The sequence below is a fragment of the Mobula birostris genome, chromosome 14 (genome assembly GCF_030028105.1).
Source record: "Mobula birostris isolate sMobBir1 chromosome 14, sMobBir1.hap1, whole genome shotgun sequence".
NCBI lineage: Eukaryota > Metazoa > Chordata > Chondrichthyes > Myliobatiformes > Myliobatidae > Mobula > Mobula birostris.
This window is the reverse complement of record NC_092383.1, coordinates 39,692,162-39,709,999: the sequence shown is the minus strand read 5'-3', so window position 1 is coordinate 39,709,999 and position 17,838 is coordinate 39,692,162. Positions and strand designations below refer to the sequence as shown.

At 45.8% G+C, this 17,838-nt stretch overlaps 1 protein-coding gene across 2 annotated transcripts in view; it reads right to left on the bottom strand.

Moving 5' to 3' along the window:
* The window catches only part of myo1ea (myosin IEa), a 279,339-nt gene that overhangs the window by 2,440 nt on the left and 259,061 nt on the right, over positions 1–17,838 (bottom strand). The window contains exons 26-28 of one of the 2 annotated variants that reach the window (XM_072278417.1): positions 17,400–17,610; positions 13,788–13,823; positions 11,919–12,088 (exon numbers count right to left, since the gene is read on the bottom strand). In XM_072278417.1, the coding sequence (XP_072134518.1) occupies positions 11,919–12,088; positions 13,788–13,823; positions 17,400–17,610 (417 nt within the window). The remainder of the gene's footprint in view (positions 1–11,918; positions 12,089–13,787; positions 13,824–17,399; positions 17,611–17,838) is intronic. The other variant, XM_072278418.1, reaches the window with a different exon arrangement.

Here is a 17,838-nt window from a genome sequence, read left to right as displayed (position 1 = left end):
ACTTCACTTGTGAGTCTGTTGGTGTCATCTATTGCATCCGGTGCTCCCGGTGCGGCCTCCTCTACATCACTGAAACCCGATGCAGATTGGGGGACCGCTTTGTTGAGTACCTCCGCTCCGTCCGCCAAAACAGACAGGATCTCCCAGTTGCCACCCACTTCAACTCTGCTTCCCACTCCCATTCAGATATGTCCGTACATGGCCTTCTCTACTGCCATGATGAGGCTAAACTCAGCTTGGAGGAGCAACACCTCATATACTGTCTAGGTAGTCTCCAGCCCCTTGGTATGAACATAGAATTCTCTAACTTCTGGTAATTCCCTCCCCCTCCCTTCCCTATCCCTATGTCACGCTGCCCCCTCCCCCAGCTGCCTATCACCTCCCTCATGGTTCTGCCTCCTTCTACTACCCATTGTGTTTTCCCCTATTCCTTCTTCACCTTTCCTGCCTATCACTTCCCTGCTTCCCCTCCCCCACCCCCACCCCTCTGTCTTCCCTTTACTGGTTTTTCACCTGGAACTTACCAGCCTTCTCCTTCCCACCTTCTTTATAGGGCCCCTGCCCCTTCTCTCTTCAGTCCTGACGAAGGGTTCCAGCCCGAAACGTCCACCGACCTTTTCCACGGATGCTGCCCGACCTGCTGAGTTCTTCCAGCGTGTTGTGAGTGTTGGGAATAATGGGATTCTTTTCTGATTGGTTGCCAGAGACCAGTGTTACTCATCGGGGGTCGGTGTTGGGGCCACTTCTTTTTATGTCATATGTCAATGATTTGGATGATGGAATTGATTTGCGGCTAAGTTTGCAGACAATACAAAGGTAGGTGGAGGGGCAGGTCATGATGAGAAAACAGGGAGACTGCAGAAGGACATTGATTTGGAGAATGGGGAAAGAGGTGGCTGATGGAATACAATGTTGGGAAGTGTATGGTCCTGCACTTTGGTAGAAGGAGTAAAAGTGTAGACTTAGTGTAGACTAAGTGAAGAGAAAATTCAAAAATCTGAGGTGCAAAGGGACTTGGAAGTCCTCATGCAGGATTCTCTAAAGGTTCATTTGCAGGTTAAATAGGTAGTGAGGAAGGCAAATGCAATGTTAGCATTCATTTTGAGAGGACTAGAATATAAAAGCAAGTTTGTAATGTTGAGGCTTTATAAGGCACAGGTGAGGCCTCACCTGGAGTATTGTGTGCAATTTTGGGCCCCTTAATTAAGAAAGGAGGAGGTTCACGAGAATGATTCCGGGATTGAAAGGCTTATCCTATCAGGAGTGAGTGATGGCCCTGGGCCTTTACTTGGTGTTTAGAATGAGGGGTGGATCTTGCTGTGTCTTTGCAACTACATATCAATTAAATAAAAACATGCACATGGGAGATGGCTTTAACTGGTGTACTCACATTGCAGTGAAAGTGGGAGAGGGTAGTGTTAAAGGAATAGATCCTTACATTACACTTCCTCCTCTTTAGATTAATGTAATATAAAACTGTATATGTACATAACATTCAATTTCTCGTTTATAAACCATATTCCAAATAAACATGCTGCCACAATAACAGTTCATAACTAGCTTCCCTATACTAAAGATTCAGTCTTTTGGGTGGCACTCTGTTTCTTTCAGGACAGCACCTCTGGACCTGTGAAGTGACATCAGGTTTGGCAGCTGCCCTGTCAAAGACAAGGTTCTTGGCTGCCGGTGTCACGTTGCTGTCAGTGATACGATTATCACTGAGAGGCAAGTCTAGCGGCTATAATGTGTCCATCTCGTTGGATCAATCGACCCAGGTGTTTTCTTCAGTTGAGCACCCAGTATCTGGTTCACATGATGCCACCGTGTCTGATCTCCAACATCCATTGTGTACATCAGTGGTCCAGCTCTCGTAGATATCCTACTAGTGTCCACTTGTCTTCTCGTTAATCACGCACTGGGACTTCTTGTCCGACCTTGAAGCTCCTTGCTGGTTCACTTAGCAACTGGTTAAATTGTTTATTCTGCACTTCCCTCCATGGATCTGGTTTCAGGAGGTCTATGTGAGATCTCAGATTCCTGCTCATGAACAGCATTGCAGGTGTTTGATTTGTGGTCACATGAACAGAGGTCTGACACACAAAACGGAACTTGTCCACTTTGTGCTGAAGAAAAATGTCCTCCTTGTCCATAACTTTAATGCACTTCTTGAAGGTTTGGATGAACCTTTCAGTTAACCCAATTGTTGCTGGGTGGTGAGGAGCTGATTTGAAATGTCTGATGCCATTTTTCTTCATGAACAGTCGGAATTCTTCTGACATATATTCTGGTCTGTTGTCACTCACATTTTGTTCTGGTAAGTCATTTCTGGTGAAGATAGTCCTCAGAGCGGAGACAGTCCTTGCTGAGGTGGTTGACTTCATTGGTATAACCTCCGGCCACCTCGAATGAGCACCCACAGCAATCAGAAACATGGAGTCCGTGAATCGTCCAGCAAAGTCAAGATGTGCTCTTTGCCATGGTAACAACGGCCACTCCCATGGGTGTAACAGTGTCTATGGGTGTGCATTTTGAACTTCTTGGCTTCCTGAACAGATTTTGGCCAAGTCTTCAATCTGTTTATCTATTCCCCGTCACCACACATAGTTCCAGGCGAGACTCCTCATGTTGACTGTAACCAGATATCCTTCATGCAGATTCTCTAACATTCTGGTTTGCAGTTTAGAGGGAACCACAACATGAGATCCATACAACAGTGCTCTTTGACATACCGACAGTTGGTCTCGTCTTGCTGAGAACTCTGGAAACACAGGGCTGGCCATCCTTGCATGGTGATTTCATAGACTTCTAACAATGGCGGGTCATTCCTTGTCTCTCTTTGTATTTCAGAATTTGTTATTGACAACCGGTCCACTTCTGCTGTGTCACAGTATGAAGACTTTTCTTTTTCAGTTACCACAGGTGGAAGACGTGACAAGCCATCAGTGCAGCTGTGTTGTTTGATACCCTTGAACTCTCTGTCATAACTGTTCTCCTAGGAACAGTACCCAACGTTGTAACCAGATAGCGATCATCACTGGAATTCCCATCCTGGGATTAAAAATGGACACAAGGGGCTGGTGATTTGTCTCGAGCGTAAACTTTTGTCCGCAGAGGTAGTGGTGGAACTTAACTTATTCCCCATACTAGACTAACAGCCTCTCGGTCGATCTGTGCGTAGTTGCATTTTGCGCTCAACAGTGATCCTGAAGCAAATGCAATTGGGCATTCAGATCCATCTTTCATAATGTGTGACAAAGCACCTCCAATGCTGTAAGGGGATGCATGGGTGGGGATGGTTCATAATGGGTGAGCAGTTCATTGTATGTTATTAGTCTCTTTGTTTCCTTGAATGCGCTTTCACATCTTTCTGACCATTCACACTTTGCTTCTGACTATTACAGTGCATTCAATGGGTGCAGCACTGCAGTAATGTTTGGGAGAAACCAGTGGTAGTAGTTTACAAGGCTCAAGTATAATCTGAGTTGTGACACTTTCTCGGCTTTGGGTGTCTGTAGCACTGCTTCAATCTTCTCTTGTGATTTATGGAAGCCATGCTTGTCAATGATACTTTATACTTTATTGTCGATAAACAATTCATACTAGAACGTACAATCATCACAGCGATATTTGATTCTGCGCTTCCTGCTCCTTGGATTACAAATATTAAATATTAAAAATAGTAAAAATTAGTAAATATTAATTTAAATTATAAATCATAAATAGAAAATAGAAAAATGGAAAGTAAGGTAGTGCAAAAAAAACCGAGAGGCAGGTCCGGATATTTGGAGGGTACGGCCCAGATCCGGGTCAGGATCCGTTCAGTAGTCTTATCACAGTTGGAAAGAAGCTGTTCCCAAATCTGGCCGTACGAGTCTTCAAGCTCCTGAGCCTTCTCCCGGAGGGAAGAGGGACGAAAAGTGTGTTGGCTGGGTGGGTCGTGTCCTTGATTATCCTGGCAGCACTGCTCCGACAGCGTGCGGTGTAAAGTGAGTCCAAGGACAGAAGACTGGTTTGTGATGTTGTGCACCGTGTTCACAATCTTCTGCAGCTTCTTCCGGTCTTGGACAGGACAACTTCCATACCACGTTGTGATGCACCCTAGAAGAATGCTTTCTACAGTGCATCTATAAAAATTAGTGAGGGTTTTAGTGGACAGGCTAAATTTCTTTAGTTTTCTCAGGAAGTAAAGGCGCTGGTGGGCCTTCTTGGCAGTGGACTCTGCTTGGTTGGACCAAGTCAGGTCATTTGTGATATTGACCCCGAGGAACTTAAAGCTTTTGACCTGTTCACTTGTGCACCACCGATGTAGGTGGGGGCATGCGGTCCGCTGCTCCTTCTGAGGTCAACAACCAATTCCTTCATCTTGCTGACGTTGAGGGATAGGTTATTGTCTTCACACCATGCCACCAGGTTCTTAACTTCCTCTCTGTACTCAAACTCATCATTACCCGAGATACGGCCTACAATTGTTGTGTCATCAACAAACTTATATATTGAGTTTGATGGAAACTTGGCTACACAATCATGGGTGTACAATGAGTACAGCAGGGGGCTGAGTACACAGCCTTGTGGGGCACCGGTGCTCAGAGTGATTGTAGAGGAGAGCTTGTCCCCTATTTTTACAGCCTGGGTCCTGTCTGTGAGGAAGTTGAAGATCCAGCTGCAGATCTGAGTGCTAAGGCCCAGGTTCCGGAGCTTAGGAATCAATTTATTTGGAATGATGGTATTAAAGGCAAAGCTGTAGTCAATGAAAAGGAGCCTTACGTATGTGTCTTTATTCTCCAGGTGTTCTAAGGAGGAATGTAGGGCCAGAGAGATGGCATCTACCATTGACCTGTTGCTCTGGTATGCGAATTGCAAAGCTTCGAGGTTGACCGGTAGGCTGTGGTTGATGTGTGCCATAACCAATCTCTCGAAGCACTTCATAGCAACTGATGTCAGAGCCACAGGTCGATAGTCATTCAGGCATACCACCTTGCTCTTCTTCGGCACTGGGATTATCGTTGCCTTCTTAAAACACGAGGGGATCTTAGACTGAAGCAAGGAGCAGTTGAAGATGTCAGCAAACACTCCAGCTAGCTCGCTTGCACAGGCCCGGAGAACCCGTTCCGGGTTGCCACCTGGGCCCATCACCTTCCTTGGATTTATCTTCAAGAAGGCCCTTCTAACGTCCTCCTCGGTGACGATGAATCTCGATGCCACCAGGTCCGGTTCATCCAGAGGGAGTGGGACGCTCCTCTTCTGTTCGAATCTTGCGTAGAATACGTTAAGTTCGTCAGGAAGAGAAGCGCCAGTTATTGATATTCCCAGCCTTTTCTTTGCGCCCAGTGATCTCATTTAGACCCTGCCATAGTCTCCTGGCATCCCCCTGGTTAGCCTGGGCTTCCAACTTGGTTTGATATTGCCTCTTGGCACCCTTAATGGCTTTCCGGAGTTCACGCCTGGATTCCGTGTAGCGACTGGTATCCCTGGACCAAAAAGCCGCAGCTCTAGCCTTTAAAAGGGACTTGACCTCATAGTTCATCCAAGGTTTCTGGTTAGGGAATACCCGGATCATCTTGTGAGACACAAAGTCCTCCGTGCATTTCCAAATAAAGTCCGTGACAGCTGAGGCACGGTAGCAGACTGCGGATCTCTGGGAATGTGGTGGGCCTCGCTGGTCGGGTCCAGGTGCGGTCCGGAGTTTAAGAAGCAGTTCTGGCGCGGTGGTCTCCAGCTGGGTCAGTAGCTTCGCCGCGGTGTTGTTGATCTTGACCTTGCTAGATTGAAGGTTTAGAAGGGTTTCTCGGGTGTAGGATAGTGGAGAGGGCAGTTTGTTCGGGAGAGCACGCACTAAGTCGCCAGTTATCGGCGCCGTCTTTATCTCCAATGATGTCCACAATATGACATTTAATTCCTGAAAAACTCACATTTCTCTCTTTTTGCGCAGAGACCATACTCAGTCAGCCTGGTAAGCACTTTACCAAAGTTCTCAAGGTGCTCTTTAATATTCTTGCCAGTCACAATGTTGTCATCAAGGTAACATTGTGTTCCTGGGATATCTTGGAGCACTTAGTCCATTGCTCTTTGCTAAATTGCTGGAACTGATGCAATGCCAAAGACGAGATGATTATACTGGAACAGTCCCTCGTGAGTGTTGATTGTGAGGAACTTCATGCTTGCCTCCTCAATCCCTATTTGCAGGTAGGCTGGTGACAAGTTAATCTTGGTAAACCTCTCCCTGCCTGCCAAAGATGTGAAAATGTCTTCTATTTGTGGCAAGGGATACTGCACAGGGATGCTCACTTTGAAATCCCCACATCTGCGAATGGCTCCAGCCTTCTCTTTCTTGATCACTAGGACAACAGGCGTGGCCCAACCCAACTGCTGCACTTAACCTTGGAGAGAATTCCAGAAGCCTCCAAGCTCTGAAGTTCCGCATCCACTTTAGGACGTAGTGCGTAAGGCACTGGACGTGCTTTATGGAATCTCAGTGTTGCTACTTCATCCAGTTCAATTCTGGCCTTCAAGCCTTTGAGTTTACCAATCCCCTTCTCATAAGCATTAAGCAGCGGTGACAGTCTCTGGTTAGTGTCACCTCCTGGGCTGCAGTTGCCTGTTGATGACACATTGAGAACTTTGATTGTGTGCCTGTCTAGTTGGATTTTTCTGAAACATTCATGTCTGAAAAGTGCTGGGCCTTTCAGTACATAAAGCTCTAACAGCTGTGTTTGGCCTCCATATGCCACATTCACTTTCAGTTTGCCTTTGGGAGACACTTTTTTGCCTGTGTAAGTCTTTAGCAACATTGAGGTCTTCTCTAATGGTATCTTAGAAAATAGTCTGTTGTAGTCAGCCCCTGAAATTATAGACAAAGCTGGCCCTGTATCCAACTCCATTTTCAGTTTTACACCAGACACATCGATTGAGATCCATATGATATTGCGATTGGCTTCAGTAATGCATGACAGCTCACCTTCGTCAGACTCTGTGTTGTTGATTCTGTTTCACATTTGGTCACTTTATGTATTTGCTTAGTTTTGTGTTTGAAACTCTTCAGTTGGTATGGTTTTTCTCTGTGGTTGTACTTTTTGTCTGCCTTGCACTCTCGCTCTATGTGACACTTACTGCAAACTTTTTCTTTGAACCTACAGTCATTTGCATCATGGGAGGACTTGTCACACACATCGATAACATATTTGGCTTTTTTCACCATTCAGGGACATTTTGTGCATTTGCTGCATCCTTTGTTGCCATCTCTAACAATATTGCAATGGTCAATGCCCATTCTAAGGTTAGGTCACTTTTGAATGCTTTGACTATGCATGTCATATCAGGAAGTCCATCTCTAAAGTCACAGTATTGGGAAAGTTTACACAGTTCTGCAATGTATTCAGAAATGGTTTCATCCTTTGACTGACTCCTTTTGTAACATCTAAATCTCTCAGCTATTGCAGTGGTTTAGGGCTCAAGTGATTTCGTAAAATTGTAACAATTTTGTTGAACATCTTGTTTGCTGGCTTTTTAGGAATCACTAAGTGACTGTACGTTCCAGCACCCATTAGGCTAAGAAGCGTGGTGGAATTCTTTTCCTCATCCACGTTGTTTGCGTTACAATACAGTTCAACTATTTCGATATACAACTCTCAGCCTCTTACAGCACTTAATCACATCTGATGTGAGTGCAACTGAGCGATAATTGTTAAGGCAGCTCACCCTGCTCTTGGGCACTGGTCTGATCGTCACCCTTTTGAAGCAGGTGGGAACCTCTGGGTACAGCAGTGAGAGATCGATGTCCTTAAACAATGTTGCCAGGTGGTTGCCACAGATTTTCAAGCTTTATTCAGCAGGGCCTGATGCCTTTTGAGGGTTCACACACTTTAATGCCAGGGAATGCTCTAGAATAGGTCGAGCTGCAATTCAATGTAGCAGTATTCCCTCAGTACTGCCTCTGTCATACACCCTCTAAGGCACTAAGTTTACTACTGGGTGAGATCAATGAACCATCTCACACTACTGCACCTGGCACCTTGGCCAAATCTTTTCCTTCATTTAATCACATTAAAATGTCGGCCGAGGTAAATTGTGAGATCTTGCCAATCTGGTAGCTGTTTTCCCTCATAACTGTAACTACACTTATTGATTAGATCCCTTTACAGTGTGTCAGACATGAGAGAGGAAGTTGCAAGATCTTTCTGACTTGTAGCAATATACAGCGATGTTTTGCGTGCAGCTCACAAAACTACTAAATACAAGAAAGCAGCATCCATTATGAAGGACCCCCACCTTTCCGGCCATGCTCTTTTCTCCCTATTACCAGTGGGCAGGAGGTACAGGAGCCTTAGGTGCTATACCACTAGGTTCAAGAACAGTTAATACACTATAATCATCAGCTCCTGAATCAGCGTGAATAACTTTACTCACTACAACTCTGAATTGATCCCACAACCTACAGACTCTGTTTCAAGAACACAAGAGATTCTGCAGATGCTGGAAATCTGGAGTAGCACACACAAAATGCAGGGGCAACTCAGCAGGTCAGGCAGTATCTATGGTGGGGAATAAACATTTGATGCTTCCAGTTGAGACCCTTCATCAGAACTGGAAAGAAATGGGGAAGAACCCAGAATAAGAAGCTGGGGGAGGGGGGAGGGAATGCAAGCTGGAAGATGATAGGTGAAACCAGGTGAGAGGGAAGATCGGTGAGTTGGGGACGAGGGATGAAATAAGAAGCTGGGAGGTGATAGGTCAAAAGGTAAAGGGATAAAGAAGGAGGAATCAGATAGGAGAGGAGAGTGGACCATGGGAGAAAGAGGAGGAGCACCATCGGGAGGTGATGGGCAAGTGAAGAGAAGAGAAGCGGAGGGGAACCAGGATATGAAATGGGAAAAAAAAGGAAGATGGAGGGGGAAGGTATTACTGGAAATTAGCTCATGCCATCATCAGGTTGGAGGGTACCTAGAGGAAATATAAGGTGTTGATCTGCCAGCCTGAGAGTGGTCTCACTGTGGCAGAAGAGGAGTCTATGGACCAACATGTTGGGATGGGAATGGAGAGTGGAATTAAAATGTAATGGGAAACCATGCCTCTTTGACAAAGCAGACCACCAATCTATGTCCGGTCTCACCGTTGTAGAGGAGGCTACATCAGGCACACCAGATATAGTACGTGGCCGTGATCTACTTGCAGGGGAAGTGTTGCCTCACCTGGAAGGACCGTTTGGGACTCTGAATGGTGCTGAGAGAGGAGGTGAACGGGCAGGTGTAGCACTGGTGTTGCTTGCAGGGATAAGTGCCGGGTAGGAGATCAGAGGGGATAGATGATTGAGTGTGACCTCTGCAGAAAGTGGAGAGTAGGTGGAGGTCAGGATGTATTTGATGGGATCCCATTGATGATGGCAGTAGTTGCAAAGAATGATGTGCTGGATATGGAGGCCTGTGGGGTTGTAGGTAAGGACAAGAGGAACTCTATCCCCGTAACGACAACAAAAAGATGGGGTGAGGACGTACGTCTGGGAAATGGAGGAGATATGGGTGAAGGCAACATCAAAGGAAGAGGAAGGGAATCTGACAAGATGGTGCCTGTGACTAACTGCACATAAACATACCTTCCTTGAGAAGAGCAGGCTTTGTCAGTAACCTGACTTCGTGTGTCTTTTCTATAGGGCAGAGCACCTCTACAACTCACACCTCCAATCTCATCTCATTGATTGGAACACCTGACTCCGAATAGCTTTTGTAGAAGGCATTACCCCAAAGGTTTACGTACTTTTTCCAACAAATACATGTAACATTGGATCATTTTTCTCAATAAATAAATGAAGAATAATGTTTTTTTGTGTTATTTAGTTAATTTGGTTCTCTTTATCTAGTTTTAAGACTTACACGGCGATCTGATCACATTGTATGTCATATTTATTCAGAAATAGAAAAATTCTACAGGGTTCACAAACTCTCTAGCACCACTGATTGCCTCTCATCTTCTTGTACACCTTTATCAAGTCACGTCTCAGCCTCCTTCGCTCCAGAGAGAAAAGATCTAGCTTGCTCAATCTCTTCTTATAATATATGCTCTCTAATCCTGGTAAATCTCCTCTGCACCTCCAATATTTCCACATCCCTCATATAATGAGGCCACCAGAACTGAGCACAATATTGCAAGTGTGTTCTAACCAGCTGTGAGACTACCTCGTAGCTCCTGAGTAGTGTAGTCCAACACACCATACACCTTAACCACCCTCTCAACTTGTGCGGCAACTTTGAGGGATCGATGGATATTGACCCCAAGATCCCTCTGTTCCTCCACACCGCTAAGTATCCTGCCACTAACCCTGTATTCTGCCTTCAAATTCAACCTTCCAAAATGAATTATTTAAGTGAATCAAGTGATTCTAAGAGACAGGATTTGCAAGTATTTGGAGAAGCATAGTCCGATTAGGGATAGTCAGCAATGCTTTGTGAGAGGCCTCAAGAGCCTGATTGAATTCATTGAGGAATGACATTGATGAAGGTAGAACAGAGTATGCAGGGTTTATGGATTTTAGTAAGGTGTTTGATAAGGCCCCCATGGTAGGCTCATTCAGAAAGTCAAGAGGCACAGAATCCAAGGAAACTTGGATGTGTGGATTCAGAATTGGCTTGCCCATTGAAGGCAGAGTGGTTATAGATGGAATGTATCAGTGGTGTTTTAGGATCCGTGCTCTTTGTGATTTTTTTTATAAATTATTTGGATGAGGAAGTGGAAAGGAGGGTTAGTAAGTTTGCCAATGACATGAATGTTGGTGGAGTTGTGGATAGTGTAGAAGCTTATCATAGATTACAATGGGATATTGACAGGAGCTGGGCTGAAAAGTAGCAGATGGAGTTCAAATCGGAGAAGTTTGGAAAGTCGAATTTGAAGGCAGAATACAGGGACAATGGCAGGATTCTGTGTGGAGGAACAGACGTATTTTAGGGTCCATGTCCATAGATCCCTCAAAGTTGCCATTCACGTTGAATGGGTGGTTAAGAAAGGTGTAGTGTGTTGGCCTTCATTGGTTGGAGGAATGGGTTCAAGAGCTACGAGTTGCAGCTCTACAAAACTCTGGTTAGACCACATTTGCAAAATTCTGATTGGTTCTGTAGAAGTTTTGGAGAGGATGCAGATGAGATTTACCAGGATGCTGCTGGATTAGAGAACGTGTCTTATGAAGGGCCCCTTATCTATGAAAGGATGCTTTGGCATTGGAGAGGGTCCAGAGGAGGTTCACAAGAGTGATCCCAGGAATGAAAGGGTTAACAGATGAGGATTGTGTGATGGCACTGGGCCTGTACTCGCTGGAGTTTAGGAGAATAAAGAGGGATCTCACTGAAATCTATCAAATATTGAAAGGCCTAGATAGACTGGACATGCAGAGGATGTTTTCTATAGCGGGGGAGTCGATAGGTCTAGGATAGGTTGAGAGAGCTAGGGCTTTTCTCTTTGGAGGATGAGAGGTGACTCGATAGAGGTATACAAGATGATAAAAGGAACAGATGGAGTGGATAGAAGACTTTTTACCCAGTCAGAAATGGCCAATAATAGAGGGCATAATTTTAAGGGAATGTTAGAGGTTGGTTCTTTACACAGAGAGTGGTGAGTACGTGGAACATCCTGCCAGGGGTGGTAGAGCAGGAACATTAAGGGGCATTTCAGGAATTCTTAGATAGGTACTTGGATGATAGACAAATAAAGGGCTATGCAGGAGGGAATGGTTAGATTGATTAAAAGGTCGGCACAACATTGTAGGCTGTACTTTGTCATTGTGTTCTGTGTTCTACATCCTGACTAGCCCTGCAGTCTGCAGGTAATAGTCACTTAAAAAAGGAGAGACCGAGCATGTTCTTTTAACCTTGAGACAGTAGTGACACCCCAAGGAGTGAGTTGGGGAAATGAGAGCATGGCTGTGTTTAAGGACTTACCTTCTTTTACTATTTCTATAACGTCATCAGCATTAAAGCTAAGTTCATCTGTGTCCTGAGCGTCATATGCATACAGCGCCTTGCACTGTGGTACCTGAGGCTTGGGCTTGGGTTGGGGCTTTGGCCGACCTCCTGCAGGGGGCGGCCGACTTGTCATTTGCCTGTGCGCCCTAAAGCAAAGCAAAACAGAACAGAAAGGCTGAGATTGCTGCTCTCCGCATTGAGCCCCCACTTCTAACGAAGACGTTAGAATTACTCCAGATCTAGAGTGTCCAAGCTCTTTGTCCACCCACACTCCATAAAAGATTTAAATAACATGCCCAATCATTTCCAAAGGTCTCCAGCGACTCCTGGAATTATTTATCGGTGAGACAACGTTGTGGAGGTGCCCTGATCTGCAGTGAGTCAGTAGGCAGAGTTACAAACTGCAAACAGAACTGCTTGAGTTTGGCTTTGTTATATACAACTGCGGCAAATGGTTCGGACACTCCAGTTGCAAACAATCAACACAGAAGGCAAGTCTCCAGTGTAACCAAGTCCCAAAGCATGAAGCCTTTGACTAAGGGCATTTTGGACTGTATTATATTTGACCAATCCCAACTCCAGCTCCACCTCTCCTCACAACTCCCTGAATACTTTCACCAAAGCAATTCTTGAACTCTGTTGTTTCTTTCAACCCCCTCCAAGCCCAGACATGTTCTGACACACTCAAGCCTCCCAAAAGCTTCCATTTTCTTACTCCTAACATTGACGCTGATAAGTGAAGCTTCCTGTTGAATTGTTAATGTCCTCTTTAAACACAGAATGTAAACTTCCCTTCAACTGCTGAATGGAGGTTCTACTGACTTACTATTAATATTAATCAGTGTTTTTTGTGCAAATTGACGCAAGTTATTCCCCCTTCCTGTGCACGTCCATTTTCTCAACCTAGTCTAATACCAGAGGGCATGCACTGACGGTGGGGTGGGGGGGGGGTGGGTTGGTTCAAAGGAGGGGGTGAGGAAAGGTTTTTACTTAGAGACTGGTGGATGCCTGGAACGCACTGACTGGTATGATGGCAGAGGCAAATAAATCAGAGGCTTTTAAGAGAGGCACATGACTATGAAGAAGATGGAGGGATATGAGCATTGTGTAGGTAGGAGGGATTCGTTTTTGTTTTTTTAATTTACTTTTAGCTACAACATTGTGTGCTGTGCTGTTCTATGTTCTATTTTATTAGGTCCACCTGAATACAGTGTAACCTAGTGACTAAGCTTTCTCTGGGAGAAACAGTTCCCGCTGGCCCATACAAAGTAAAACTATGTAGTCTTTTCCCATTCATCTTAACCTTCAGTTTCCCAGGAAGGAAGTCTGAATAATGTTATGCTTGATGCATTATGCCAATAAATACTGCATTACCACGGCAAAACTAAGAAGAACATTTGTCTGACATTACAGAACCATCTAATCAGTCCCAATCTCTAGTACTTTTCTCATGTTACATTTAAGACCCGATGATTTTTATTTAAAGGAAGCAGGGTAGAGGAGGATATGTACTGTTAAACTAAACTCATACATTCTCCATCTCCTTTACAATTGCTTAAAGTGATCATATTGATGATGGTTGCTATTAATGATATTAATATAATAATGATTCATTAACATCAGAAATATAGCTCTTCTATTCTCCTGGCTGGATAACGTAGCATCAAAATTGATGTCACCATTAGGAGTTGGACCATTGATCAACAATCAAACTATATAATATTATGTTAATTATATTAATATAATATTATATTAATACAATTATATTAATATGAAAAAAGAGCAGAATTTAATCCTGAAGCACAGCACCCAAACCACCACCCAATGACATCATTCTTCACTCACTTTCCTTCACTTGGTCGTGTCCCTCCAGTGCGGTTACTATAAAAAGGAAGAGATTTTAATATACACATGCACACTCCTGTAATTGCTGTAAGTTAATACAGCAAAACTATTGAGACAAAAATCTCCCAACCTACATCCGTGCCCAGTGACAACTGTCAAGCACCTCCTTTTACTTCCCTCCTGAACAGGACCCCACTAAGCAGCACCGGGTCATTGTGTCGCACACCACCACCAGCCTCCGGGCTCCTCCCACCCACTGCAACCAACCTCAGTTCCCAGTGCCCACACCTCCTGTTTCTACCTCCTACCCAAGATCCACAAACCTGCTTGTCCAGGTAGACCCATTGTTTCAGCTTGCTTCTGCCACACTGAACTCATATCTGCATACCTCAACTCTGCTTTATCTCCCCCCCACCTCCGGTTCAGTCCCTTCCTACCTACATCTGTAACACTTCACACGCACTGGATCTTTGCAATGATTTCAAGTTCTCTGGCCACAAGCATCTTATTTTTACTATGGATTTCAGTCCCTATACACCTCCATCCCCCCACCAGGAAGGCCTCAAAGCCCTCTGTTTCTTTCTGGACACTAAACCCATGCAGTTCTCCTCCCCCACCACTCTCCTCCGTCTAGCGGAACTTGCCCTCACTCTTAATAATTTCTCCTTTGCCCCTTCCCACTTCCTTCAAACAAAAGACACTCACATGGGTCCCAGCTACACCAGCCTGTTTGTCAGCTACATGAAACAGTCTATGTTCTAAGCCTACACTAGTGTCACTCCCCAATTTTCCCTACACTACATAGACGACTGCATTGTTGCTGCTTCCTGCACCTATGCAGAACTCATTGACTTCATCAACTTTGCCTCCTACTTCCACCCTGCCCTCAAATTTACCTGGTCCACTTCTGACACCTCCCTTACCTTTCTTGATCGGTCTCTACCTCTGGAGACAGCTTACCTTCCGGTGTCTACTATAAACCCACGGACTCTCACAGCTACCTGGACTATACCTCTTCCTACCCTGTTACTTGTAAAAAAAAAATGCCATCCCCTTCTTTCAATTCCTTTGACTCCATCACATCTGCTCTCAAGATGAGGCTTTTCATTCCAGAACGAAGGAGATGTCCTCCTCCTTTAAAGAAAGGGGCTTTCCTTCCTCCACCATCAATGCTGCCCTCAAGCACATCTCTTCCATTTCATGCAGATCTACCCTCACACCATCCTCCCACCACCTTACCAGAAATAGGTTTTCTCTTCTCTCACCTACCACCCCACCTGCCTCCACATCCAGCACTTCGTTCTCCATAACTTCCGCCATCTCCAACGGGATTCCACCACCAAGCACGTCCACCCCGCTACAACTCTCTGCTTTCCACAGGGATAGCTCCCTACGCGACTCCCTTGTCCATTCGTCCCTCCCCAGTGATACTGGCACTTATCCTTGCAAGCAGAACAACTGCGACACCTGCCTCTACACCTCCTCCCTCACTACCCACTCAGGGCTCAAAACAGTCCTTCCAAGTGAGTGACACTTCACCTGTGAGTCTGCTGGGGTCATCTACTGTAACCGGTGCTCCTGGTGTGGCTGCCTGTTTATTGGTGAGACCCAAAGTAAATTGGGAGACTGCTTCACCAGGCACCTACACTCTGCCCACCAGAAAAAGTGGGATCTCCCAGTGGCCACCAATTTTAATTCCACTTCCCATTCCCATTCTGACACGTCAATCTACGGCCTCCTCTACCGTCACGATGCAGCCACACTCAGGTTGGAGAAGCAACACCTTATATTCCATCTGGGTAGCCTCCACCCTGATGGCATGAACAGTGATTTCTTGAACTTCCAGTAATGCCCCCCCCTTCACTGCTCTCCATGCCATTTTCCCTCTCACCTTATCTCCTTACCTGCCCATCACCTCCCTCTGGTGCTCCTCCGCCTTTTCGTTCTTCTCTCCTCTCCTATCAGATTCCCCCTTCTCCAGCCCTGTATCTCTTTCACCAATCAACACCCAGCTCTTTATTCTTCCCCCCTCCCGTTTTCACCCGTCACCTTGTGTTTCTTCCACCCCTCCCCATACCTTCCAACTCTGACTCTCCCTCTCTTTTTCTCCCCCTCAGTCCTGATGAAGAGTCTCGGCCCGAAACATCGACTATACTCTTTTCCATAGATGCTGCCTTGCCTAATGAGTTCCTCTGGCATTTTGTGCGTGTTGCTTGGGTTTCCAGCAATCTGCAGATTTTCTCTCGTTTGCGATGAGACAAAAGCATCTTCCTATTAAGGATTCTCTCATCATTGTTACTGGATTAATTTAGCACGAGCGTTCTATAATAACTTTCACTGCTTTCAGGCTCTCTCAGTCTAGCAGCGGTACTAATGTATTACAGCAGCAGGGGGCGCAATTCTTCCATTTGTGGCTGGCCCACCGCCCAGAAATTACCAAGGGATCTGGGACCGAATGATGCCGGAGACATGGGTAAAGTCAGTTCCAAGAGCCTGCAGGACAGGAAGAGGGGAAAATGCTAGTGTCTACCCTCCTGATACCAGAAGCAAACCAGCTTGCATGAATGGTGACATTGTTCACTGAAGCTCATTTCCTCCTCAATGCAATTTGAGAGTATGGAGTGGGAGATGAGTCAGTGCTTTGATAACAGGTCTTGTTACACATATCACATTTCGATGTTGCAGAAGCTCTCATCTGTATCACAGATCTCACAGCATGAGGTGCCTTCACTGGGCAGGGCAGTGACACACAGATACTGCCGGTGACAGGAGAGCGACACACACAAGATGCTGGAGGAACTCAGCAGGTCAGGCAGCATCCATGGAAGATAGTATGCCGCTGATGTTTTGGGCCAAGACCCTTCTTCAGGACTGAGAAGGAAGGGAAAAGATGCCAGAATGAAAAGGTGGGGGAGGGGAAGGAGGCTAGCTGGAAGATGATTGGTGAAGCCAGGTAGGTGAGAAGGGCCAAGGGCTGGGGAAGAAGAATTCTGACAGGAGGGGAGAGTGGACAATATGAGAAAGGGAAGGAGAAGGGGACCCAGGGGGAAGTAATAGGTGGGTGAGAAAAAGTGAAAGGACAGAGTGGGGAATGCGGGGGGGGGGGCGGGGGGGGAAGAGTGGATAATTTGTTCATCGGAAGGAGAAATCAATATTCAAGCTATCAAGTTGGAGGTTAACCAGACAGAATATAAGATGTTGCTCTTCCACCCTGAGGGTGGCCTCATCTTGGCACAATTGGAGGCCATCGGTCGACACGTTAGAATGGGAATCGGAAATAAAATGTTTGGCCACCAGAAAATCCTGCTTGTGGCGGATGGTGCAAGGGTGCTTAACGAAGTAGTCCCTCAAATCACGACGATCTCTTCAATGGAGTAGAGGCCGCATCGGGAATATCGACAGAGCCTGCCACAGTTAGCAGAGAAGCAGATATACCCCAGGGACGGAGAGGGCACCTGCCAGTATTCAACACTTGGTGTGCAGAGGTTTCAACATCAACTCGAGTCTTCCCAAAAAGTGGGATCCTAACACATTCGTCGGTGCAGCACGGTGAAATTAGAAGCCGTCGATGCCCCTGGAGACAGGAAAAGGTAGCAGCACAGCAGCCCTTACCCTGCAGCTCCCTGTTCAGGCACGTTCAAGAAATCCAGGTTATTCTGGGTGCGGGCGTCCCTGTCTCTGAGCTGGGAGCCCGGTCTAGGCAGAATCGGTCGGCCTGCCGCTGTTGTGCTCTGATGCGGGATTCGCTGGGTGGCTCGGCTGTTTACAGGTTGCCGCTGCGAGCTGTTCTGTGGACCCTTGAGGACCCCGTTCTGGTGGAAACCTTGGAACAAAAGACAACGCAAGGAACCAGTTATTGTCACGTTGTACAAAATAAAACCACGATTGTCACTCCAACTACAAATACCTTTGCTAGACAAAAACATTTTAAACTTTATCTGTAAACATGCTTCATAAAGCCTCAAAAAATGTTGTTTTAAATACTTAATGATTCTCCCTGGGATATGGAGTAGTACATCAACGTACAGGCCTTTCGGCTCATAATAATGTG